Raw genomic sequence first — 26,213 nt, forward strand, 5'->3', positions numbered from 1 at the left:
AGGAGTTTTAAGAAGATTGTAGACCATACCTCAAAACCCTAATTTTTACCAAAACCGTAAAATCGACAATTCTACTCGGTGAAATTTTCCAAATAAATAGTCATATCGCACATATAAACCAAAACTACAGTTCTACTAGTTTAGATTTCGAAAATAACTGATGTAAACAAATCTCTTTACCTATTTCCTGAAAAATAACCTAAGACGCTCGAAAACCGAACCCTAACTTTTTTCTGAGTTCGAAAATTTGCTCCACTAGACTTATAGATATTCACTCCTTGATCCTCGTGGTAATTTCTTATCGTTGAAACGGGCAACGATCGGTGAAAGATCAAAGTGAGAGAGAGAGAGTGGGCATGGGTTCTACAGAGAGAGAGAGAGAGAGAGAGAGAGAGAGAGATGAGAGTTATATAAAAAAATACATAACTTACCTCTTAAGTAACTTTAAAATATCTCCTCCGAGATATTTATATATAAATATCTAAAAATATCTCCTCAAAGATATAGATATATATATATATATATCTATAAATATCTCATCCGAGATATTTACTATTTTATTTATTTATGTATTTATATATTTTTTTTTGAGTTACTACAAGTCGTTTCCCGTTTCTCCTCGGCAAACTCTTGATGCTTCTTGGTATGCCATCATGAGTTTGAGGGGGGATGTTAGATAATATATATTTTACTAGGGGCATTTTAGTCTTTGTACATATATTAGGTTTAAGTTTATATTATTATGTATTTTGTCTTTGTATGACTGCTCTGAAAATACAGAATCTAGGCTGGCGTGTGCGCAACCTCTCTCTCTCTCTCTCTCTCTCTCTCTCTCTCTCTTTGTAGCTGTATCTTGAATGGAAGTATGAATACTTTTACATTTATATCCATATAAATGACCTCCATGTATCCTCTCATATCCTATAATATCCATTCCAATGTAACTATTTAATTCAGCTCGTATGAATTAGATAGGAAAATATCATTGATCGTATGAATTTGATTAAAAGGATTCAGATAGCCAAGCCTATTTAATTAAATTTAAGTTCTCTTATTATCTTTGTTGTATATATATACATAAAATTCCCTTTTCTTTTTGAGTCTACATCCCTTGACTCAACTTGACTTGAGCTCAACACACTAAATAAAACTAAACCGTTGCCTTGGACAACTAACCAATTTGATCAAACATGTTTAGTTAGATCTTTAGGTTATGTTTGGTTTGCAAAATATTTATTTTCAAAAATAAATTAGTTTTATTAAGTTAGTTGCAATTAATTATATAAGAAATTTTGTTATTATTATAAAATAAATAATAATGTGAATATGAATCATTATAAGGAATAGATAAAGAATAATTATTTTTAAATTTAATATGTAAAGAACTATTTCTTGATTCATAAAATTTAAATTATATTCCATATTAAGTGATAAGGCCTCAAACCAATCCTCACGCGTATGAATTGGGGAACCATACCCGTCTTCCCCATAAGCCAAAAGCTACCCGGCCCGGGAACGTTCCCGGGGCCCCGGCCCAATTTCAAAGGATCCAGCATTTGGGAATTTTGTTCCGGAAGCATTTTCAAAACCCGGGACCATGCTCAAAGCAACGATGCTGTGTTGCTGTCCAATTCGCTTACCGTATAAATCTTCCCCTCTGATATTCACTTCATTTCTTCAAACCGCCCGATTGCACACGTTCCTCTGTGGACAGTGACAACAAACAACGAACAAACCCTAAGGATACAGTCGTTTGATTGATTAGTGACATGTTCTTGCACTCTCTTCAATGACGATTCCTCTGTGTCGTTCATCGACTTGTGGAATTGTCAGACGGTGAGCCGGTTCGAATCGCAGGACAGCAGTACCGGTTCGATTTGTCGCCATGTTCGAAGCTCACGTATGGATTTTGATTTTCGTTTCGGATGTTGTCGATTTGTTTTACGTGCTTATCGAATTCAGTGATGGATTCAATATATATGATTTGTTTAGTCGTCAATTAAAGCGTTTTTAATATTCATGTGACTCAAATACCTCATTGGGAGTAATTACTAGTTGTTTGATTGTTTTGCTATTGCTAACTTATAAATATTCGGAATATTATAGAGTTACTGTTAATTGAACTTATAAATGTTGGTTGATGCTGTGGCTCTTGCTCGGAATGCTTTATTTGGGGAAAGTTCGTCAGAAACCTGTTTGTTGATGTTTGACAAGTACATTGTGAAATAAAATGATCACTGTCCAAATTTTTTAATTGCATTTTTTGAGCATCTCCACTATGATATTAGACTAAGAAAAGGGAGGTTTGCTGTGTAATGCGGAGGTTTTGAGGCTTGTAGTTGCACTTGCGAGTTGGTGTACGCCATTATAGTTCAGTTTTTTTGCACGACGCAGCTAGATCTCAAATGGATCATCAATTGCTACCATTTTGATTCAAAATGAAAATAACTAAACATGGCTGTATCTGCACCATTCTAATGACAAGGAAAGGTAAAAGACGAGAGTTTTTTTGACGTTGCTTATTGCATAGGATGTTCTAATAGATGACCTTTCATGCCTATACTTTATAGTGATACATTGTGTATTGTCTAAATAAATAACAATTTTGATCCAGTTGATCAAATAAAAAAACTTGACTTATAATTGAGCTTGGGAGAGTCAAGAAGTTCGATAATTTTTTTTACTTAAAACTTACAATGAAGAATCAACTAATTCTTCAAGTCAGGTGTTGAAATGCTTTTATTTATAAACTCAAGAAAATTTGTGTAAGTTAGTTTTAAATATCATGCTGATTTACTTAAAAGGAACATGGTATTACATTGATGAAATGCCAACTAAATATATTGTGCAATTGTGTATGTTTGGATGATTTTTTGGCAATGAATTGTTGTTATTATGAAGTCAGAGACTATGCTTCCTACTCTCTTCCATAGGGTGGCTAATGGCATGAGAAGAAGGAATTTTATTATAGAGCTTGAGGATGATAGAGGAGAGGCTATTAGGAATTCAGATTGTACTTCGATGCTGATTACTGATTTCTATAAGGATCTCTTTTGGGAGGAAGATAAGGGGAGCGTTATGATTGAGGGGTTGGATTCGTGTCCTATACCAGTTGATAAAGCAACATGGCTAGAGAGACCCTTTAAGGGAGAAGAGATTAAAATTTAGTCTTTGAAATGGATAGAGAGAAGGGCCAGATGGTTTTACTATGGCTTTCTTTCAAGGTAGTTAGGATCTTTTGAAGGGAGACTTTGTCAAGGTTTTCATGAATTTTTTGATAATGGGATGGTAGGAAGGAGCATAAATATTTATATTGTTACCTTAGTGCCTATAAAGGATTGTCCGGTAAAGTCAAAGACTTTAGACCAATTAGCTTAGCCAAAAGTGTCTATAAGATTTTAACTAAGGTGTTACCTAAGAGATTGGCTATTGTTATGGTAGATACTATCTCTATTAGCTAGTGCGCTTCGGTCTTTGATGTTGCATTGGTAGCTAATGAAGTGGTTGAAGATGCTGTTCTTTGGAAAAAGAGTGGTCTAGTATTGAAACTAGATTTTGAAAATGCCTATGATAGGGTGAGTTGGAGTTTCTTGGACAAGGTTATGGATATAAAAGGTTTTGGACTGACGTGGAGGAAATGGATTAGAGGGTGCTTATCTTTTCTGATCTTCTCTATTTTAGTTAATGTTGAGGCTAGGTCTAGGTTTCATGCGTCTAGGGGTCTTAAATAAGGGGATCCCCTCCCCCCTTTTCTCTTTACTATTGTAGTTGATGGTTTGAGCAGGATATGATATAGAGAGGAGTTGATAGAGGGCTGGTGGAGGGGATTAAGGTAGGAAATGAGGTGTGTCATTTTGCATCTCCAATTCGTAAATGATACTATTCTCTGTCTCATAGATAACGAGGGTTGCTTCTTTAATTTGCTAACTATCCTTCCAGTTATTGAGAAATCTTCTAGGTTGAAAGTTTACTTTTCCGAGAGGGGTTTGGTGGGCCTTGGCATTAATGTTGACCCTTTTGTTAGGTTTGAGGATTGTGCGGTTTTGAATTGCCTGGTTATTTTAGGTGTTCCCTCAGGTGGTAATCCTAATGTTGATTCTTTCTAGTATCCTGTTTTTGAGAGAGTGGCTACGGGACTAGATGGGTGGAAAGGAGTGTTCTTCACCTTAGGGGGTCAGATTATTCTTATCCATGGGTGTCAATCTTCCATTCTATTGCATTATCTCTCTCTCTTTAGAACTGTTATCCATGTGTGGTAATGCTAATGCCGATTATTTTTGGAATCCTATTTTTGAGAGAGTGGCTAGGGGACTGGATTTTGGGGGAGGGGGGGGGGGAGGAGTGTTCTTCACCTTAGGGGTTGGATTACTCTTATCCATGCGTGTCTATCTTCCATTCTGTTGCATTATTTCTCTCTTTTTAGAACTCATGTGAGAGTGGCGGTAGGTTTGAGAAATTAGTGAGGGATCTCTTGTGGTCGAGTGGGGGAGAGAGTCAAAGAGATCACCTTGTAGGTTGGGAGATTGTGTGCAGGTCTAAAAGGGAGGGAGGTCTGGATCTTGGTACTTTGTTGTCCAAAAACATTTTTTCGGTGGGGAAATGGTTATGGCGCTTTCTTTTAGAATCCAATTGTCTTTGGCATAAGGCGATTCACAATAAGTTTGGTCTACTAAAGAATTGACGGGATGCTAAAGTTGGGGTTGATATTACTCATGCGAGTCCTTTGAAGTTCATATCTCAGATTTATCATTATTTCTTTCCTAAATCCAGTACATGGTGGGTAATAGGGAGCGAATTCGTTCTGGGAGGACCTTTGGGTTTGGGGAGGTGCTGTTGGCTATTGCTTTTCCTGTCTTTATTGAGTCTTTATTCTTCATGATACCCCTACTTCTGATTTTTTTTTTCTTTCGTAAGGGGATAATCTCTTTTGGAATTTCCATTTTGGGAGAAATCTCAATGATAGAGAGATTGATTAGTTGACTCTTTTAATTAGTTAGATTGATTCTTTTCACATTCATTCGGGAAATGATAAAAGCGTTTGGAGTTTAGATCCTTATGGGATTTGTCTTTTAAATCTTTTTTCTCTTATTTGACTTGCAACACTAATGAGGAACCTCTTGGTTTGTACTCTTTGATTTAGAAAGCTAAACTCTATCAAATATAAAAGCTTTTATTTGGACTGCGGTACTTGATAGAATTAATAATAATGATATGCTTCAGAAGAGAAGGCCTAGTAAGGCCCTATCACCGGATGTTTGTGTCCTTTGTCTGAGCAGTAGGGAGACTTGCTCACACTCGTTTCTTCTGCCCTTTACTTTGGGTTATCTGGATTAAATTATTTGGTATATGTGGTGAAGACTGGATTTGTCCTTCCACTTTGAAGGCTTTCTGCTCTATCACATGTAGAAGTTTTGGAAAAGGGAAGGATAGGAAAGCTTTGTGGCCCTGCACTATTATGGCTGTGATTTTGTGTGTTTGATTGGAGAGAAATGCCATAATTTTCAAAGGGGTGGCCACAGGTAATAATTTGGTTTGGATCAGAGTGGTCTATCTTGCATCACTGTGGGTGTCGACTAATGGCTGTTTTCGTCATGTTTCTCTGGAATATCTGCAGCGGGACTGGTTGGATCTACTTCATTGATTTGGTTTTCGGATTTTGATGATCTCCTGGTTTAATTTTTTGTTACTGTTGTAAAGGGAGGATTTCTTATGCTCCCAATTTTGCTTTTCTTTTCCACTTTATTCTTTTTCTGTACATTCTTATCTCTTCTAATAAATTTCTTTGTTTATCGAAGGAAAAAATGAAGTTGGCGGCTGTGCCAATTAAAGATAAAATGAAAAGAAATTGGTCAAGATGGTTTGTTCATATGTAGTGAAGGCTGATACAATACTTGCATCAAAGAGGATTGACAGGAGCTCAATTGATGGTGCCACCAGGAATCAAAGATAGGGCGAAGGCCAAAACAAAATGCCTTAGATTTAGGGAGGGATAGGGGTAAACTGCAAGCTTTTTGTCTACCTGGAATGGTTGAGAGAAGATATCCTTCATGTTGAGTTGAATTGATTGTTGTGATTTCCCTAATTTAGTTGGGATTTGCATTATTGGATGTGAAATTATTAGATTTTAGAACATGTTGCAAAGTGAGCTGTTCCTACATGGAAATGATGAAAAGAAATTCATGCAGTCAACTCCAAGTCCAGGTGTTTGGGATTAAGGCTTAATAGAGTCTAGTTGAAAACTGTTAATATTATATGGGTATGACTGGTTCTGTGGAGGTCATTGATGCTTCTTTTTTTCCCTTCATACATTCTAAGGGAGGGAATGGGATGATAACTTGATGGAAAAGAAAAAAAATAGGATGTGAATGGCACCCTTCCATTCCATAATGAAGAAAAGTAATGAATATAAGCTTTTATACATACATTTATTTCCTAGTACTGCAGAAATATTTCTGCATCTATATCATATCCCTACTAAATCATGGTTTGTTTTGTTTTGTTTACAAAATAAAAGCTTTGATGATCTAAAAAAGTATCTTATTTATTCCATTATCTTTTCTTTTATGAGTCAGAAATCAATGATGTTTAATTATACCAAATAGAACCGCAAGCTTTCTAGAATGAAAAATATGAATGAAGAATTTTACAGAAGTGATGAAAACACTTCAAAATATGCTCTGGGATGTTTAATTGCATTCGTCTTAAAATTTCTTGAAGTAACTAGGAATTGTGCTGTTTAAAGGTTGCATTAATGCTCAACTTATTTGTAAACATGATACCCTTGCTGCACCAGTAAAACTAGGTTATTAGATTGCAATTGAGGGCATTGAATTTTTTTGTTAAACAAATAATTGTATTAGAATGGGAAATAATATACAGCGAAAGAAGAAAAAAGGAAAAATAAAAAAAAAGAGAATGAAAAATCCTCCTTTTACAAAAATAAAACCTGCTACAAGATCACAGAAAAACAGAAAACAACTAAAAGAAGCTGTGCGCACCAATCCAGCTGTAAGTCTCCCTAGGAAACATGTTGAATGGAACCACTTGCTGATACCTTTACTGACGCTGAACAAACCTCTCTACTCCAAATGAATTGTTATTAGCAGCCACACCTTTGAAGATTCTAGCATGTCTATCCAACCAAACACACTAAATAATAGCTATATGCCTATAATAGTGCACCGCCACAAAGCTTTCCTTTTCCTTCCCTTGCCAAATCCCCTAAACATAATAATACTAAAAGCATTCAATGTTGTGGGGGCAAACCCAGTCTTCACCAAAGATAACAATAATTTATTCCAAAAGGACAAACTACAAAGTGAAAGGGCAATGAAGAAACAAAAATGAGCAAGTCTCCCTACTCCTCAAACAGAGGACAAAAACATGAAGCAATGGGCCCTTATTAGGTCTTCTCTTCTAAAAGAAGTCATTGGTGTTGATTTTCTCAAGTATTGCAGTCCACATAAAAAAGCTTTTATTTTTGAGGGAACTTTAGCTTTCGAGATCAAAGAATACAAGGCAAAAGGAGGTGCATTAAGATCACAAATCAGATAGGAGAAAAAAGGACTTACAAGATAATTCCTTGAAAGGATCTATGCTGCAAACGTCTTTATCACTTCCCAAATGAACATGAAAAAGTTGAGCAAGTTGGTCAAAAGTGCCATCTTATCAATCTCTCTCTCATTAAGATTTCTCCCGAAATGAAAGTCCCAAGAATGCTCATCCTCTTCCAAGGTAAGAAAACAAAAATTGGTGTATCATGAAGATTTGATAATAGAAAGAAATGAGGATATACGAGAGCCAACGGCATCTAACCCACCCAAAGGTCCCCTTGAAAATGAATTCTCCCTCCATTACCCGCTATAAACTAGACATTAGGAAGAAAATGATGATAAATTTGAGGCATAAACTTGCAAAGATTCAAACAGGTAATACTAACTCCCCCTTTAGCATCCCGTGCATTTTGTAGTGGATGAAATTTGCTATGGATTACCTTATGCCAAAGAGAATTAGGTTCTAAAGGAAATGCCATAACCATTTCCCCACCAAAAATATTTTTTAGATACAAAATTACCTAGACCTAAGCCTCTTTCCCTTTTAGATCAACTTACAAACTCCCAACATACAAGGTGGTCTTTATTACCCTCACCACCACTTGAGCACAGGAAATCCCTTATCAACTTCTTAGGCCTCCATGCCACTCTCACTAGAATTTTAAAAAGAGAGACAATGTGAAGGTATGTAGGACATACAAGCGTGGATAAGTATGACTCCCTAAAATGAAGAACGCTCCTTTCCACTCATCAAAACTCCTAGCCACTCTTTGAAAAATTTATCCTAGATAGGCCATTTAAAACGACTCAACCTATTAGCCTATCAAAAGGATCCATATTAATACCTAGACCCACCATATCACCCTTATAAAAGTTTATTTTCGACCTAGATGATTTCTCAAACACCTATACTATGGTCATCAAATTAGAGAAGCAACCTAAATTCTTTGAAAGGAAAAGAATAGTATCATTTGCATTAATTCAAATTGAAGATGCGATATGGTATAATCCTCATTCCCTACCATAAGCCTATCCACCAAACCTCTATCAGCTCCTCTATCAATCGTCCTACTCATGGCATCTATCACTATAGTAAAAAGAAAAAGGAAAAAGGGGATCTCGTTGTCTTAGACTCAAACGCGCGAAACTGAAAATCTAAAGTTACAATCTCTTTACCCACCCTAGGCTAGCTCTTTAATTAAATTCTTTCTTCTCCTACAACTATAGAAGAGTCTAGAGATACAATCTTTGTCCTTGACCCAATTCATTCTCGATCTTTGATTCCAACTCATCTCTTCCCTTACACTCCAAAAAATAGCTCTAAAGGTGGGGAGAAAGGAACTGACTTGATGTTCTCCTCTCAACGCTCCCATCTTTGGCCTTCAAGTTCTCGAGGATGGCTCCTCCTTCCTTTAATCATCTTCTAGCCCTCCTTTACACATCAAAATCAATTCTCATTCACTGCGGTTGATCTTCCATCCTCTTCGTTCCTATTGCCTTGAATCCTAGCCCCTTGGCACCCAAACCCAACCCTCTGCGATCGTCCTCCTCTGTTGCCATTAGCCCTTTGCGATGGTCCTCTTCTATTGCTAGGAGCAGATTGATATACCTAGAAGCAATCGAAGAAGACATTGTGGTTGTCGTAAGCCCATCCTTGAATTTCCTTAAGGTAGCGACTCATGTGTCATGATTGCTCGAAAGGCAGCGACCTTAAGCTCCATTCTTGTCAATCGAAGAAGATGCTCTCTGCAACCCTACTTTGTCTTTTTTCCTCGACTCTCTCCAAAGATATTTCTTTTCTAAACCATAGCATATCATTGCGGAAAGTCTTCCTTGGCTGTTAGAATCGAACAGAAGTAGTGAATTCTCAACAACTTCAGTGATTCCATCTCAGTGATTCTTGCTTGACTGAGACTATTGTGAACTAGAATTGCTTGTGCCGATTCTCAATTGGTGTCCCCTTCAGCGATTGATTTTGGTTGTTTCCCAACAAGGTCATTCTTTTCGACATTCAACGTCTGAGATGGTCATGCCTTTGATAGTGTTTGCTTGGATTTCTTTAGCGATAGAGTTGGTATTGCAACCCCACCAGATTTCTTGCTAATTATCAGCAGGGCTTCATAAGCTTCCTATAGAGGATTTCGAACTTCTTGCTTAGGGATCGTTGGGTGTTTTTGGTTATTTTCCGTATGCGCTGCTTTGGTAATTTGCTGGTTGTTCGTGTTCTCTCGGCTAGTGGAACAGTGTCTGTATTTCTAGCGGCCTAATCGCACGTGGATATAGGGGATGGGAAGGAGATAGTTGGGCATGCTACTATGAAGATTGGGAGAAAAAATTTCAATGCTATCCATTTAGACAATTCAACTTTCAGGCTGTCTAAATTTGCAAGGAGATTCTTCTCTTATCTCTTATTGGGAAAAGAGGAGTTCTTACGGATCTTGAGATCCTTGTATATGATGTTTTTGGGTCCATTAGAAGTAGCAAATGGGCGAGTAGGGGATGCTCTTTTCTGGAAAGAGGGAGACAATATTTGTATAGAAATGAGAAACAATGAGAGGGCTGGTTTATTTGTATTGAGAAGTGGACTCTGGAGGTTGAAGGCAGGCACTCCGTGTCCCAGAAGGAAATCAGAGCGAAGGATGGCACAAATTTTTAGAAGCCTTGATAAAGATGTCTATTGACTTGGGGATATCGCATTGTGAGATGTGTAGATTGTGGTTCCAAGAACACAGTTCTTTGGGAGTAGATCTCAGAGAAACAAAATGTGTTTTAGAGGCTCTTGGATGACAGATCATTCTTCGAAGTTGTCAGAGAGCATTATATAAAGGGGTGAAGAATTGGGCAACTCGGGAGTCATTTCTCCCCTAATGATGGTAGAGGGGTGCAAACGTGGGCTTTCCAATAATGGGCTGAGAAGGGTTGTCAAATTAAAGTAGTTACAGAACCTAGTGGCCAGATGAGTAAGCTAGGTGGATTGGAGTTGGGGGGAAAGTTAGAAGGGAGGGTGGGCAAAGCTTTTAAGGAGAATTGAATGGAGTAATAAAAACACAGTGCGTGGAAGATTCAAAGGGGATGAAGGAGAATATGAGGATTGCCTACTTGATATTGAGCCACGACTATCTTTGGATTTAGCCGGTGGGACATCAAAAAAGGAGCTGGATATTCCTGAGAGTGGGGGGGGGGGGGGTAGAGGAGTTATTCAATACGAAAGATGACTTAAGCAGCTTTGGTGAATATGAGGAGGAATTGTTGGTGGATCAATTGAAAGTTGATTTAGCCTTGTCTAAAGAGGAAGCCTTGGCTTAATTAACAGAGGAAAGTTCTGAAGGAGAGGGAGTGGAAGCTTTAGGACAGAGTGATGAACTTACACAAAGCACACAACTGTATGGGGGAAGAATGTATTCGATTGTTCTCCGAAACTACCCAAGGGGGACTAATGATATTAAGCACAATTTACTAGATGAAAGAATTGATAGATATGGGGTCTTTGTCCCTTGTCCCTGAGCCTAAGCCTGATATGGTGGACTTTGTTGATATTCCTTAAATTTAAAAAAAATGGGGGGGGGGGGGTAATGATGAAGAGGCAGCTTTTTCTATGACTAGTTTGAACTCATCCGAATCTAGAAAAGGTATTCTTCCCTGTGTTCAATTTGTTCTTGCTTTTGACACATGGAGGGTTTTTTGGGGTTAACGCTTCTGGTATTGGCTTGGGGAGGTAGTGAGAGAGACATTCCAGTTCCAAATAAACTCCTTGAGGACCTAAGTTTGAAATTAGTTAGTCTAGTAGGGATTGAGGTGAAATTGCTAGTAGTCATAGAACTTATGGGTGGAAAAAAAGGTGCAGAAAGAACTTAAGAATTTGGTTTCTTCTATTAACTATGGGGGAGGGAAGGGAGTCAGGAAGGTAGGTAAACGAGTGAAATTATGAAAATCATCAGTTGGAATGTTAAAGGGCTAGGAGGTTATAGAAAGTGGGGGTTAATAAAAGAGGTCCTAATTAGATACTTTCCTAATATGGTTTTGATTTAGGAGACCAAACTTGAGAATGTTGATGGGGGGGGGGGGGGTTGTTAGAGGGATTTGGGAAGGTCGTAATAAGGACTCGGTCATCGTTCCTTATTGAGAGTCAATGGGTGGTATTTTGGTAATGTGGGATACTCACTTTAAAGTGCATGGTTAGTTGGTTTTTTCTCTTTTTCCATTTTAGTAGATATGAGGCTAGGGTCATTGGCGGGTTTTGCTGGTGTATGGTCCTTCTAGACCAACCCTTAGGAGCTCTTTTTAGGATGAGCTTGGTTATGTGTACGAATTTTGTGCTCCTAGTCGGATTTATGGGAGGTGATTTTAATGCGGTGAGGTTTCTCCGAGAGAAGAAAGGAGGTGATAGAATTACTGCTACTATGCTAAATTTTGACTCCTTTATTAGGGAGTGTGGTTTGAGAGACCTTCCTCTTGATAATGCTAATTTTATGTGGTCCGTGGGTGGGGCTATAGTGGTGGCGAGTAGGCGTGATAGATTCCTTTTCTGTACGGTGTGAGAGGACGAGTTCACTAATCTCTCCCAATCTATTTTACCTATACCCACTTTTGGCCACTTTGCCATCTTGTTGGAATCGATAAAGGTTGCTTGGGGACCTTCTCCGTTTAAGTTTGAAAATATGTGGTTGGTTCACGATTCCTTTCAGCCCTTTGTAAGGAATTCTTGGAATGAGGATGTGGAGAGGGGTTGGGAAGGCTTTAGGTTCATGAAAAAACTTAAAAGGTTAAAGGAGAAGTTAAAAGATTGGAATAGGGAGGTTTTTGGAGACTTGAGGTTTAGATAGGCGAGTATCTTAGGACAATTGGTTGAGTTAGATAGGGAGGAAGAAGATAATAATCTATTGGGGGAGGAAGAGATGAGAAGAGTATCTTCGAAGAATGAGTTGGAAGAGGTGATTTTCAAAGAAATGAGAAGTTGAGTCAAAAGGTGAAGTTTAAATGGATTAGAGATGGTGATTGTAATTCTAGATTTTTTCATAGGATAGTGACGGGGAAAATAAGGAAGAATTTGATTAGGGAGTTGGAAGTGGATTTGGGGGGGGGGGGGTGTCATTATAACTGATCAGAGTCAAATTGCTGCTGAAATCATTGAGTTTTATTCAAATCTGTATTTTGTGGAGGAAGTTAGCAGACCTGTGATTGAAGGATTAGAGTGGGACCCTTTATTTGGCAAGGAGGTGGGTTGGTTGGAGAGACCTTTCGAGGAAGTGGAAGTGAGGGCAACTGTTTTTGGGGATGAAGAGGGATAAAGCTCCAAGACCTGACGGTTTTAATACGGCCTTCTTCCAAGATTGTTGGAAGGTGATTAAGGATGATTTGCTTAAGGTTTTTAATGAAGTTTACAGGAATGAGGTTTTAAGCAAGAGTATCATTTCCACTTTCATAACTCTTGTGCCGAAGAAGAATAAATCTATTAATATTTTGGACTGTAGGCTTATTAGATTAGTTTCTAGTGTTTATAAAATCATAATAGGCTGAGTACAGTGCTTGATAGGACTATTTCTAAGGCTCAGAGTGCTTTTGTGGGGGATAACCAAATTGTGGATGCTATTTTGGTTGCTAATGAGGTTGTAGGAGGTATTCAATGATGGAAGAAGAAGGGTATCATCTTTAAATTGGATTTTGAGAAAGCTTATGATAGAGTGAATTAGGACTTCCTGGATAAGATCTTTGTGAGGAAGGGGTTTGGAGAGAGATGACAGCATTGGATTAGGGGCTGTTTGCTTAATGTGTGCTATTTGGTATTAGTAAATGGTTAGTCTAAATCTTGGTTTAAGGCTATGAGAGGGATTAGGCAGGAAGACCCACTTTCCCTGTTTTTATTTGTTTTAGTGGCTGATTCTTTGAGCAAGATGATGGATAGGGCAGTGGATGGAGGTTTAGTGGAAGGCTTGGAAGTGGGGAGAGAGAGGGTCAAGGTTTTGCACCTTCAGTTTGCTGTTGATACTTTCTTTTCTAGAGGATCATAAACAATCTTTTAAGAATATTTTGGGTCTCCTTCACATTTTTGAGAAGGTTTCTGGGCTTAAGATTAATATGGGTAAGAGCGATATTGCGGCTACCAATATGGCTGTTGAGAATGTTAGGGAGTTATCTGTGGAGGTGGAGTGTAGTGTTTTTGGATTGGCTGCTGTCCTATCTTGGGGTTCCTTTGGGGAGTAACCCTAGATCTGCTAGCTTTTGGGATCTTCTTGTGGAAAGGGTTTCTAAGAGCTTGGATGGGTAAAAGGTGTTCTTTTTTTCTCTTGGTGGTAGAATTACTCTATCCTAGCCTATCTTTCTAGTATCCCTTTAAATTTTCTTTTGATTTTTAAATTACGACGGGGCTTGCTAATAAGATTGAGAAGATTATGAGGGATTTTTTGTGGTTGGGGGTAGGGGGTAGTAGGGCTCATCTAGTTAGTTGGGGAGTGGTGGTAGGTTTAAACAAGAGGGTGGTTTGGGTATTGGAAATCTGGTGTCTAAAAAAGCAGCCCTTTTGGTTAAATGGCTTTGGTGGTTTCTGTTAAAGAATTCCTCTCTGTGGCCTTTGGTAGTTAAAAGTAAGTTTGGATTAGATGAGAATGGGTGGGGTGGTAGAGGTAGTAACATCCGGTTTTGGAAAGGTCCTTGGTTGGGGAATGTAGTTCTGTCCACCTCTTTTTCACTTCTGCAGGTTGTTAAATGATAGGGAGATGGGAGAGCTATCCTCTTTGCTAGTCTTGTTGAATAATGCCATTTTTCTTTAGAGGAGGATAGGTGATCTTGGTCTTTGGATCCTTTGGGGGTTTATTCATGCAACTCTTTTTGTGTTTTTTTTGAATTGGTTGAATTTTTATTTTCTGCTTTAGAGTTCCATTTGGAAGGCCAAAGTCCCCTAAAAAATTAAGGCTTTTATTTGGTTGGTTGCGCTTGATAGAATAAGTACCAACAACTTGTTGCAGGTTAGGGGACCTTTTGAAGGCAATATCTCCAGACAGATGTGTTCTTTGCTTTAATTGTTGAGAATCATCATTGCATTTGTTCGTTCATTGTGACTAAGCTTGGAGTGTTTGGAATAAGCTATTTGGTATTTTAGGCGAATGTTGGGTGAGTTCTAAGATAGTGGAGGATTTTTTGGCAATAGGAAAAGGGAAAGGGCAGTGCTTTGGAAATGTGCTTTTTTGCAGTTTTTTGGGGGTTGTGGATGGAGTGTAATGCACGCATTTTTCTAGGGAAGAAGTCGGCTCAGGTGCTGGTTTGGGAAAAGATACATTATTTGGCTTCTCTTTGGTGTGTGTGGGACAAGGGAATTTTAAGGGGGTGAGCTTTTCTGATATTCAGCTCAATTGGCATTATTTGTTGGAGTGTTAGTTTGCGATGATTTTTTTTCTCTCCTGTTCTTTAGTCTATAGGTTATTCCTTTGTGTTTTTTATCTGGATTTTCCAGACTTTGTTAAGGGGATGTCTTATTCTCCTAGGTGTATGTTCTTATTCTATTAATGAATTCTTCTTTTATTATAAAAATGCCTCATCTCTTCCCTTAAACATCTTGTTCCAACTCATTGGACAACTGAACTTGTCTACCAGCTATGTCCTGAATTGAGTGCATTGAATTCACTCACCCTTCTTGAGCCATGTTGGAATGAGTGTAAACTATTGCATTTGAATATAAAATTTAAGTGTGTATGCTTGAACATCTTCTAAGGTCATGTGACATGCATAAGAAAACATGTTTGTAAGCCACATGCAAGGCAACGACATTGTTATTGGCGCATGACACAACAACAACAGCAACCATTTCAATCACCCTTCCCCATCCTACAGCCTCAAATAACAACTAAATCACCCCTTCTCACTGAAATGCTATTTGGTCTATGTTGCAACTACTCTTAGTCATTTTAACCACCCTTTCATTATCTTCTATAGGTACTATGCCTAGCTTACGACAAACATGCTTATTTTTTTTCAGAAGTATACCACTTATCCATCTTTGTATTCTCACATATGCAGTCTTTACTTTTTGTATATGTTGTTTCTTACGATTCATATAGTATAGGCTGTAATGCTGTATAGCTGGTTTTTTTGGAACTCTCTTTGTTAATATGAACATGCCCAAAGCACATCTCTTTTCTACCCATTTTTCTTTAGTTGTATGGATTGCATCTTCTTCAATTATTATCTCATCTTGCATAATTGATCCATAGTATTAAATCTACTGATACTAGGAATTTTTGGATCATGTGACAGAGATCTATGAAGTGTTTTACATTGGCTGTCAGCTACCTAATGATCATTGCAACAAGAAAAGTGTTTTGGATGTTTTATAGGTTGGGCTCAGATGGAAAAAAAGCTGATTTTCTAGGATTATATCTTAATTCAAGAACATAATATCTTGAGATTTCTTTCTCCCCCTCACTCTCTAGTGTGTTCATCCCCCTCTTTTTTCCCTCTTTTCTAGGGACTTGATCAGAAGAGGTATGGGGGAGACTCTTCTCAAATCAGTTCGGATCTAAAGCAAGACTTTTGATATGCATATGGAAAAGTCTGGGGAAGGAGGCTTTCCTCATTTGGAGTGGAGATCCCAATGTAGGTGTTGGTGTATGTGGATTATTCTTTCAGCCACAAGATGGATATGTGATTTGTCTTTTATCTTCTACAGTTTGTAGAGTTTCACTCATCACAAAACATTTGGCAGAATGCATTCTTGGGCGGTGAGTAGGTTGAATTGCAGAGGCAAGTTTTCGGAATTAGGATTTTAATCAAACAATAACAGCTACTCTGTCTTCATTCTGGGGGCTTGAAAGGAGAAAGTTGGTGTAGTTTTGTTGTAGCTTTGGTGTTAGTGGGGGGTATGCAGAAGGTTCCTAACCTCAAGAGTGAGCTTGGAATGAATCTGTACAACCAAATGATCATGTGAATTGGAAGGATGCTCGGTGGGAGATTCGTTGCCAAAGATCCAGGAGGGTGCTGCAGCACCTGTGGAGGTATGGTGCGATTTCCAGTTGATGTGGCAGCAGCTGCTAGACTAGAGGACTTTGTTGCAGCTAGGGCTTGTGACAAGTTTAATGGAGTGGGCTAGGAGTTGGTGGGCCAGGTGGTATCCACATTACTTGCACTTGGGTCAGATATTGGATGCTATTAGGCTAGATCCAACTAGATTTAATGGGCAGCCCATGGTTTCAACTAAATTATTTTATCCAAAGCAGGCCCGATACCATCTCAGGCTTTGCAAGTTGCTCTTACTGGTATACAGGCCCTGAATAATTTTGATGGGCAACTGCTGCATTCAGGTAATTTCCTTGCAAATGGGCGTAAAGCCCCTTTGCTAATTTCAATGGGCGGCCCATGGATTAGTTTCCTAACAATCAGGTCACCTAATGGGCAGCCCAGGGATTCACTCAATTCTCTTTCTTTGAGCAGGCACAACCTTTTTACCCAACTTGGAATGGGCAAAATCAGTTCTGTTTTGCACCTGGAGAAAGAGCTATTGATTAATTCCTCTTCACAGGAAAGAGATATCAATCAGCCCATTCTGAGTTGGGCCAATCTAAGGATCAAGACCTTTATTCAAGTGCTACAGTCAAAGCCCTATGGCAAGGTGATTAAAACACAAGGGTCTGAATTACTTTTTAACAGAGGGTCTGATTTACTTTCTAATAAAGGCTAGGATTCCTTTTAGTGTGGGCTTAGGCAGTGGAAAAGCCCAAGAAGGTTCTTATAGCAAGAACCAAGAAGTAAGCGAAAAGAGTGAGCTGAATCTTTTGGAAGGGGATAATGGTTTGAGAAGGGAGTTTTTCGCCAAAGACACAAGGAAGGGGGGGGGGGGGTGGTCTCAGGTGGACCAACAAATTCAATCACATGGAGGAGATAATGCTCAGAGTATTAACAATGATTTTTGTCAATTGGAAAGTATTTCGGGAATTTACAGAATGGAAATAAATTTTAGGTGAATAACTCCGCTTGTGATGTACTTAATGTCCTAATTTTTTCACACAGAGCCGGTCCCAAGTTCGGGTAAAGGAGGAGGGTTGCGTTAGGTAGCTGACAGCCGGCGTAAAATTTGTCAGATCATTATGATATGAATCCTTACTGAATATTTGATGGGGCATCCCTTACGAGCGACGCGTTGCATTTGTACCACCCGGGTGTAGCGAAAAGTGGGCGAGGGTGGGCTAGGTCGTCACCCTGAAGCGACGCACCGTGTTGGCGCTCGGGTATGGTGTCAAATATGCGAGGGATCCTCCATCATTCTGACGTGGGCAGGTAGTGACGTTAGTTTGGGAAACTAGGATTAGATTAGCAACTTGGAATATAGGGACACTCATAGGTAAAAATATGAAAATTGTGGATACAATGATTAGAAGAAGAATTAATATAATTTGCCTTTAAGAAACTAAGTGGGTGGGGAAGAAAGCTATAGAAATCGATAAATCGGGATACAAACTTTGGTATACTAGAAAAGAAGAACATAAGAATGGAGTAGGCATTACTATAGACAAAAACTTAAAAGATAGCGTTGTGGATGTAACTAGAGTAAGGGATAGAATTATAAAAATCAAGATGATATTAGGACAAGAGATAATAAATATCATTAGTGCTTATACTCCTCAAGTTGGCTTAGCAGAAAATCTTTAGAGACAATTTTGGGAAGATATGGATAGTATTATACAAGGTTTACTAGGGACTGAGAAAATATTTATAGAAGGAGATCTGAATGGCCACGTTGGAAGGGATAATTAAAATTATGAGAGGATACATAGAGGATTTGGATATGGAGACAAAAATGAGCCTGGTGAGATGATCTTAGACTTCGCTATGTCATATGATTTTAGTATAATGAATACTTGCTTTAAGAAGAGAGAAGAACACCTAATAACCTTTAAAAGTGGACAAAATAGAAGTCAAATAGATTTTTTTTTTAACTAGGAGGGTAGATCGTTTATCATGTAAGTATTGTAAAGTTATTCTAGGTGAAAGCCTAACCGCACAACATAGAGTCTTAGTGTTAGATATATGTATTAAAAAATGGAAGAAAAATGATAAAATAAACCAATGTAAGAGAACTAGATGGTGGAACGTAAAAGGAGAAAATATAATAAAATTTAAAGATAATATGATCAAAGATGATGATTGGACTATAGAGGATGAGATACATACAAATACTCTTTGGAGTAGATTAGCTAGCTCTATTAAAAAAATAGCAAAAAAGATTTTGGGTGAATCAAGGGGAAGATTCTCGAACAGCAAAGAAAGTTGTTGGTGGGATAAAGATGTACAAAATGCCATAAAGACAAAAAGAATTTGGTATAAAACATGGCAAAACTGTAGAAACAGGGATAACTTTGAAAAGTATAAGGAGGCAAGAAAAGATGCAAAAAAGGCTGTTGGTGAAGCTAAATATAGATCATTTAATAGTTTGTATGATAGATTAGATACAAAAGAAGGGGAAAAAGATATATTTAAACTTTCTAAAGCTAGAGAAAGGAAGAGTAAGGATTTAGGAAATGTAAAATGCATAAAAAGTGAGGATGATATTGTCTTGGTTAAGGACGAAGATATTAAAGAAAGATGGCGAAGTTACTTTAATAAGTTGTTTAATGAAAACCAAATAGAATGCTTAAACTTAGAATTGTCAAATGAGGAAAAGACTAAAAATATGAGATTTATTCGCAAAATTAGAGTTAACGAAGTTAAGTTTGCACTAAAAAAGATGGAAAATGGGAAAGTTATGGGACCAGATAACATCCCAATTGAAGTTTGGAAGTGCTTAGGTGATAACGGAATTATATCGTTAACTAATTTATTTAATACAATTATAAAATCTAAGAAAATGCTAGATAAATGGAGGAAAAACACTTTAATACCTATATACAAAAATAAAGGAGATATTCAAAATTGTAATAACTATCGTGGAATTAAACTTATGAGTCATACAATGAAACTATGAGAAAGGGTAGTTGAACAAAGATTAAGGTTAGAAATGAAGGTCTCAAAAAATCAATTTGGTTTTATGCTTGGTAGATCTACCACAGAAGCTATTTACCTTTTAAGAAGATTAATGGAAAAGTTTAGGGAAAAGAAGAGGGACTTGCATATGATATTTATTGACCTTGAGAAAACATATGATAGGATACCTAGGGAAGTTCTATGGTGGGTTTTAGAAAGTGTGTATGTAGTAGGTATACCGATGTCATTAAGGATATGTACGATGGAGTAATGACTAGAGTAAGGACTATTGATGGAGAAACTAAAGAATTTCCAATCACCATAGGTGTACAACAAGGATCTGCTTTGAGTCCTTATCTTTTTGCTTTAGTAATGGACCAATTGACTAAGATTATTCAAAAGGAGGTTCCATGGTGTATGTTATTTGCAGATGATATTGTATTAATTGATGAAACTAGGGACAGAGTAGAGGCTGAGTTAGAATTATGGAGAGAAGCTTTGAAATCTAGAGGCTTTAGGATAAGTAGAAATAAGATAGAATATATCAAATGTAATTTTAGTAATGATAGGAGGAATATTGGAGACAAAGTTAAACTTAATGATGAAGAAAATAGTACTTGTAGATTTCGATACCTTGGATCTATTATGCAAACTGAAGGAGAAATTGAAGATGAAGTAATGCATAGAGTTAAAGCAAGTTGTGTAAAATGGAGAAGTGCTTCAAGTGTGCTATGTGATCGTAGAATACCCTTAAAATTGAAAGGGAAGTTTTATAGGACAGCTATAAGACCAGCTATGCTATATGAATCGGAATGTTTGGCGACGAAGAAACATAATATCCAAAAAGTAAAAGTTGCCGAGATGAGAATGCTTAGATGGATGAGTGGTATAACATTGAAAGAAAAATTAAGGAATGAACATATTCTTGATAAGTTAGGTGTAGCTCTTATAGAAGATAAGATAAGGGAGGGACGACTCAGATGGTATGGACACTTGCAACGTAGGCCACATAGTGTACCAGTGAGGAAGAGTGAGTTAGTTACTGTGGGGGGCAGTAGAAGGGGTAGGGGTAGACCTAAAATAACTTAGGAGGAGATAGTAACTAAGGATTTAACATCTCTAAATCTATCAAAAGAAATGGTCCATGATCGCATAAATTGGCGGAAAATGATTCTTATAGTCGACCCCACCTAGTGGGATTAAGGCTTGATTTTGTTGTTGTAAATAAATTTTAGATGAATATGGTTACGCAGGTATATGAGCAGTGATCAGCAAAGAAGGGGAAAGATAAGGAAAGTATGCTTGTTAACAATTGTATAACTTCAAACATAACAATTGTGGTGGGAAAATTGTAAAAGTAGATGTTGCTGGGAATTTTTATTTTGAGGAGTCTCAAAATTGCTCAACATTTGTAGTAAATAAAGGCGGTAATAAGGAGGAGATCTTTTCCTCAGAAAGGGGTAGTGAATTTGAGGATTTGGCTTGGGGATTCTTCTGGTTGTTTGTCTGCAAAATCTTTTCTTGTCCAGTTGTTGAGAAGGCAAAATTCTTCCCCCCTCCCCCTCGGAATCGTTTTATTTGGAAGGCCAAGGTTCCTTGTAAGATCAGGGCTTTTTTGTGGACTTTGACCCTACTAGGCTTAATAGTAGTGATTTGCTGCAACTGAGGAGACCTTATAAATCCATAAGTCCGAATATTTGTGTCATGTGTTTGAAAGTTGGAGAGACAAGTGATCACTTATTTCTATGTTGTGGGGTGGCTACGCAGCTTTGAATTTTTTTTTTTTTCCCGGTCTTTGAGGAGGCGTTGGTGATTCTTGAGACTGTTGATATTTTCACAATGGGACAGTACAAAGGATTTGGGACTAGTAAGATGGCGAAAATTTTATGGACATGAGCAGTTGCATCATCTAGAAAATAACCTCTAAATAATGCAAAACCACATCATTTGGAAGGCTAAGGTTCCTTGGAAGATTTGAACATTTGTAAAAGAAGAAGCCACAATTATGAAAAGAAGGCCCTACTACAAGTTTCTTGGCCCTGACGTGTGTTATGTGCCACGAGTTCAATGAAATGAATGCTCACCTATTTGTGCTTGTAAGGCATCAAAAAAGTTATGGCACACCCTTTTCTCTTATTTTCGCTAAGGCTAGGTGGCGTCACAGAATGTGGGTGGTCTATTGCTTGTGAGGTTTAGGTGCTTTGGCTTTAGCAGAGACGACAATGCTTTATGGTGTGGTGTTGTATTCACTATCTCATGGACTCCATGGATAGGGAGGAATGCTGCACAAAGTGTCTTCGTTCCTTATGAGACAGAGTGGTGTTCATGGTTTCATTTAGTCTACTTTTTGATTTTTCTTTTTGTTTTTTTTTTTTGGTGGCTTATTGCTGCCTGATCTTTGGATGGCAGCTCTATTGTAATATGTCACTTTGTAGATTTTTTGTTTTTGAGGACATGTTGTCCTTTTCATTCCGTCTTTGATAAAATTTTTCTCTTATCCAAAACAATAATGTGAAGCCATTGTCGCATCATAATAATATTTCTTCACATTTTAATAAATAACAATTTCCATTAAATGATAGTTCAATAAAAAACCATAAGTTGTCAATCAATCCTTAAAGAAAATTTGTAGACTTTAATACGAGTCCCAAAATAATACAATAAATTGGTATCATCTCAAATCAATCTAACATGAATCCCAAGATAACTAAAATTAAACAACAACTTCCAATCTAGTTGCAATTATCTCTAGACATATCTCCACAATCTTGCAAGTTGCACCCATTCCTTTCATTACCTTAAACATTTGTTGGGAGGAGAGGGGGGGGGGGGGGTAAGCTACAATTGCATAGCAAGTACAACATCACACATGCTATCAGACCAAACACAATTTCATATACCTTATGTTTTAATCATATTCGTAAACATGAATTCTAACACTTGGCAGACAATGCAAACAAATTCATAAATGAAAGAATATATTTAAATCTCATAAATCATACCCTTAAGCATCCTTACTTTTTATTTTCGTAATCATTTTCAATTCTTCCTGATAAAAACCATGCTGCGGTCATCTTACACACGTTATATAGGCTGTATTGACAATTTCATGATTCATGCACCAACTTTATACCTACTGGTGGGGCCGTTAGAACTAGTTCTGGGCATCAATCATCCCACTCATTAAGGGCCATTAATTTGCCCATTGCTATTTGAGAATTGTAAAAAACTAAACACTTAGCAGCTGATATGCAAATTCCAAAACCAACTAAAATTCATAAACATGTATTTTCATAAACTTGCATTTGCCAATATTCCCAAAAAACAATTCATATAGATTGAGCTTAGATAAATTCATTTATAAATATTTTTTTCAGATAATGAAAGGAGCTATATTAGATAAAAAGAAGAGAAGGTACGACATACATGGACAAGGAGTCCACCAAATAACAAAAAAGACCAACAAAGAAAAATGAAAAAGAAAAAAGAAAGAAAAAACTCAAGATCACAAAATAAAACTACACAGACTTAAAGGAAACCCTTTTCAAATGTTATCCATCATAATTTACTAAGCTCTTCAAATTCGCCAATTCTGTTTGACGCGTCTTCGAATTTTGCCTGCATCGAATCGCACTTCATTTCCTCTAAAATCAGTCTAACTGTAAATCCATTTTATCCAAAAGATCTGGAGCTTCTACCTTTTCCTTAGGAATCTGCTCCACCGGTGTAGGCAAAATTCCATCCCTCTGCTGTAAATTGTAACCAGCCCATCATCTTAAAAAATAGATACTCCCTCCAAACCTTATAGCTGGGAAGGATGAACATAAGATAAATCCCCTAGTGCATCACAAGAATCAGAAACATAACCCTATTGTTCTCGAACCTCATCCAATGACAAGCCCCCACCGCAATCGAACTCACTAAAATCGTCACTCTCTGAATCTGAAGGATCCCCCTGTTTCTTTATCTCATTTCCTTTACTTGCCCCACCCCACTCTTATTCTTTGCATGAGAGTCTCCACTATGCTAAATTCTCCTTCAGAATCTCTGCTTAATATCTATGGCACTGACTCACCAGATTATTCTCTCTCATTGTCAAATACCTTCCTCATCTCCACACCCATACGAGCTGCCTTCCAACAAGCATAAACCTTGTTGCCCTCAAATACGTTAGAATTTGGACAAAAAACATCAGAATTCCTTCCAAAGCAGCTTCAAAATTTTCACTCATTTCCACCCCACTTTTAATCCCTCTTAGACATTAGCCTCATCTTTAACATTACAATCTTGTTTCAAGCCAATTTACATTCTGGTTTTGTTCCGAAGCTTGATCAATTCGATTTGTAACTTGGAGAGCTGGGGCCTGTGAAAGAAATCCAGTATCAAAAGGCATAGAGTCCTCCTTCTTACTAATCGACTCCTGAATGCTAGGAACGGTATATTAGGCCTGCCCATTATTGGGGCCCAGCAAGGAAGTACCTGAATCACCTTGTTCCTGTGCTTGACCCTGTTTTTAATAGGAAAAAATAATCATCATTCATGGTAAGATGTTCATTATCCAAAACGTTTATGCAAAAGAAGTTGTCATTGTCGAAACATGTTGAATAACAATAAAATATTTTTGTTTTCAAGTGAAACAGTGTGTGTGATATTCCTTTTACCTCCCAAACACTCCAAACAGCAAGAAATGTCCAATAAACCAGCTTAGAAGCCTACACAGTGTTACATAAGATTTGACTTGGTTCCAAGGTTTACGCACAAATCTGCCAAATTGTGCATCCTTAGGTAAAAACAGTCATAACTTGGCCTAAAACCCAAAATCACAATTCATTTGTCACATTAGAAGCTATAATCATCTTTCTAATCATATATGGCTCATCCTGTGATAATAGTACTTTATTTTTAACAAATCTTGAAACTGCCGCTAGGTGCGGCTGTCAGGCAGAGTGTACACCACGCAAAGATTTGGGCAGAACTCAATCTAGAAAAATCAGATCAAGACGTCGTTTGCAGCATTCCAGCAAAATATAATAAGCATAACAAATTTCAGCTATCAGGTTCAGATTTGGAATTCAGAATCAGACCTGCGAAGACAACATTCAATAACAACAAATTCATCTTGATTATCTAACCCTAATTGACCCAGCTCTTATTCTCCGTGAATAATAGTTCTTAAACCTTGTTTTGATCATGATTAACAATCTTACACCAAATTGGAAGAAAGAATCATTTTTTAGAAATTCATAAAATCCCAAAAATCCTAACAAACCTCTAAAATTCCAATCCTTCCTATGCAAAATTGAAAACCAAGAATAAATCTGCAACAAAACACGGATTTTCAACTAACCTCGATGTCAAAAACATGCAGAGAATTGTAGAATATTTAAGCTTGGCCCAATCCACTTTCTTGCCTTAAGAATGAGAAACAGCTCCTTAGGATTTTATAGTGGAATTCTTCTTCTTCTTTTTTATTTTTATTTTTATTTTTGCTCATGAAGAATAATAATAAACCCTATATATAGTTAAAGGTTTTGGGCTCCTATCTCCTACTTAGCCCATAATTAAAAAAAAATACAATAATAAGGCTAACTAATATGTTGTTCAAATTACTTTTGGGCTGGGATATTACAACACATCTTAAGAAGTTACAATATCTAAAGAAAATACATAATTTCCTTGGTTTGCGTCCTGAGGTGGATATTCGAGTTAATGGTAAAAATTGAACATGCTGTTTGGGTGTTTCAGATTGCAGGGCATGAAAATGTTCTAAATTAGGGTCCCCTTCCTTTTTTTTTTGAAATTTATTTACTACAAACATTCATAGACCATTTGAGGTGCATTTGTTTTGTGGCCTACCAAAAAGTAAAGTTTGTTGACATGCGAATGTTAAGGTGGATGAGTGGTATAAAATTAAAAGATAAAGTGAAAAATAATTTAGGCATAGCACTGATTGAAGACAAGATAAGGGAGGAGCGACTTAGATGATTTGGGCATTTGAAACGTAGGCCTAGTAGTGCACCTGTGAGGAGGAGAGAGTTAGTTATTATTTCTGGCGTGAAAAGGGGTTAGGGTAGGCCTAAAATAACTTGGAATGAGGTAGTGAGGAAGGATTTAGTTGCCCTTAGTCTAATAGCAAAAAACGCTCTCAATTAGGTGAATTGGTGGAAAGGGATTCATGTAGCCGACCCCATCTAGTGGGACTGAAGGCTTGTTGTTGTTTTGCGGCCTACGGTTTTATGGGACAGGACTGGATTGGCTGTGATGATTATCGGTCGCATGTTAGGTGGGTCATCTATATGGATTTTTTTAAAAATTATTTATTTAAATTATATTTTAGGTTTTTATGTCTTTGATTTGCCTTCGCTTGAGGGCTGGTGGATGAGTGTTTGGGGTGGGGAAATCCACCAATTTTTAGTTTTAGCCCAAATGCATGGTTTAAGAAGTCCCCTTTTGCCTGCCCTGCCCTTTACTTTTCTTGCACCAAACATGTCTAACAGTGCTTTGCCAAGCCTTGCTACTCTTAGCCCATGGAATGAAAACACCTGGTGGGTAAACCCTTAAAACTTTTGAAACTGTTGAGATATATTCCTGTGTCTTGGTTCTTGTTTCTGATGTGTTCGAAGGTGATTGCTTGGTCTGAACATGCCTTGTCTATCTTCTTCTCCCAGGACTTGCGTTACAATAACTCTCCATGTTAATTGATGTTCATGACTT

The 26,213-nt window shown here is 37.5% G+C and overlaps 1 protein-coding gene across 4 annotated transcripts in view; it reads left to right on the plus strand.

Annotated features, from left to right (window-relative positions):
• Nucleotides 1-1,591: 1,591 nt before the first annotated feature.
• LOC131151699 (uncharacterized) overlaps nt 1,592-26,213 on the plus strand; it is a 157,681-nt gene continuing 133,059 nt past the window's right edge. For 3 of the 4 annotated variants that reach the window (XR_009135747.1, XR_009135748.1, XM_058103061.1), the window contains exon 1: nt 1,620-1,900. Coding sequence is in view for 1 of the 4 variants with exons in the window: in XM_058103061.1 (XP_057959044.1) it covers nt 1,886-1,900 (15 nt within the window). In the remaining 3 variants the exon portion in view is untranslated. Of the gene's footprint in view, nt 1,901-26,213 lie in introns of all 4 variants that reach the window. The other variant, XR_009135746.1, reaches the window with a different exon arrangement.

The sequence above is a fragment of the Malania oleifera genome, chromosome 3 (assembly GCF_029873635.1).
Source record: "Malania oleifera isolate guangnan ecotype guangnan chromosome 3, ASM2987363v1, whole genome shotgun sequence".
Taxonomy (NCBI): Eukaryota; Viridiplantae; Streptophyta; class Magnoliopsida; order Santalales; family Ximeniaceae; genus Malania; species Malania oleifera.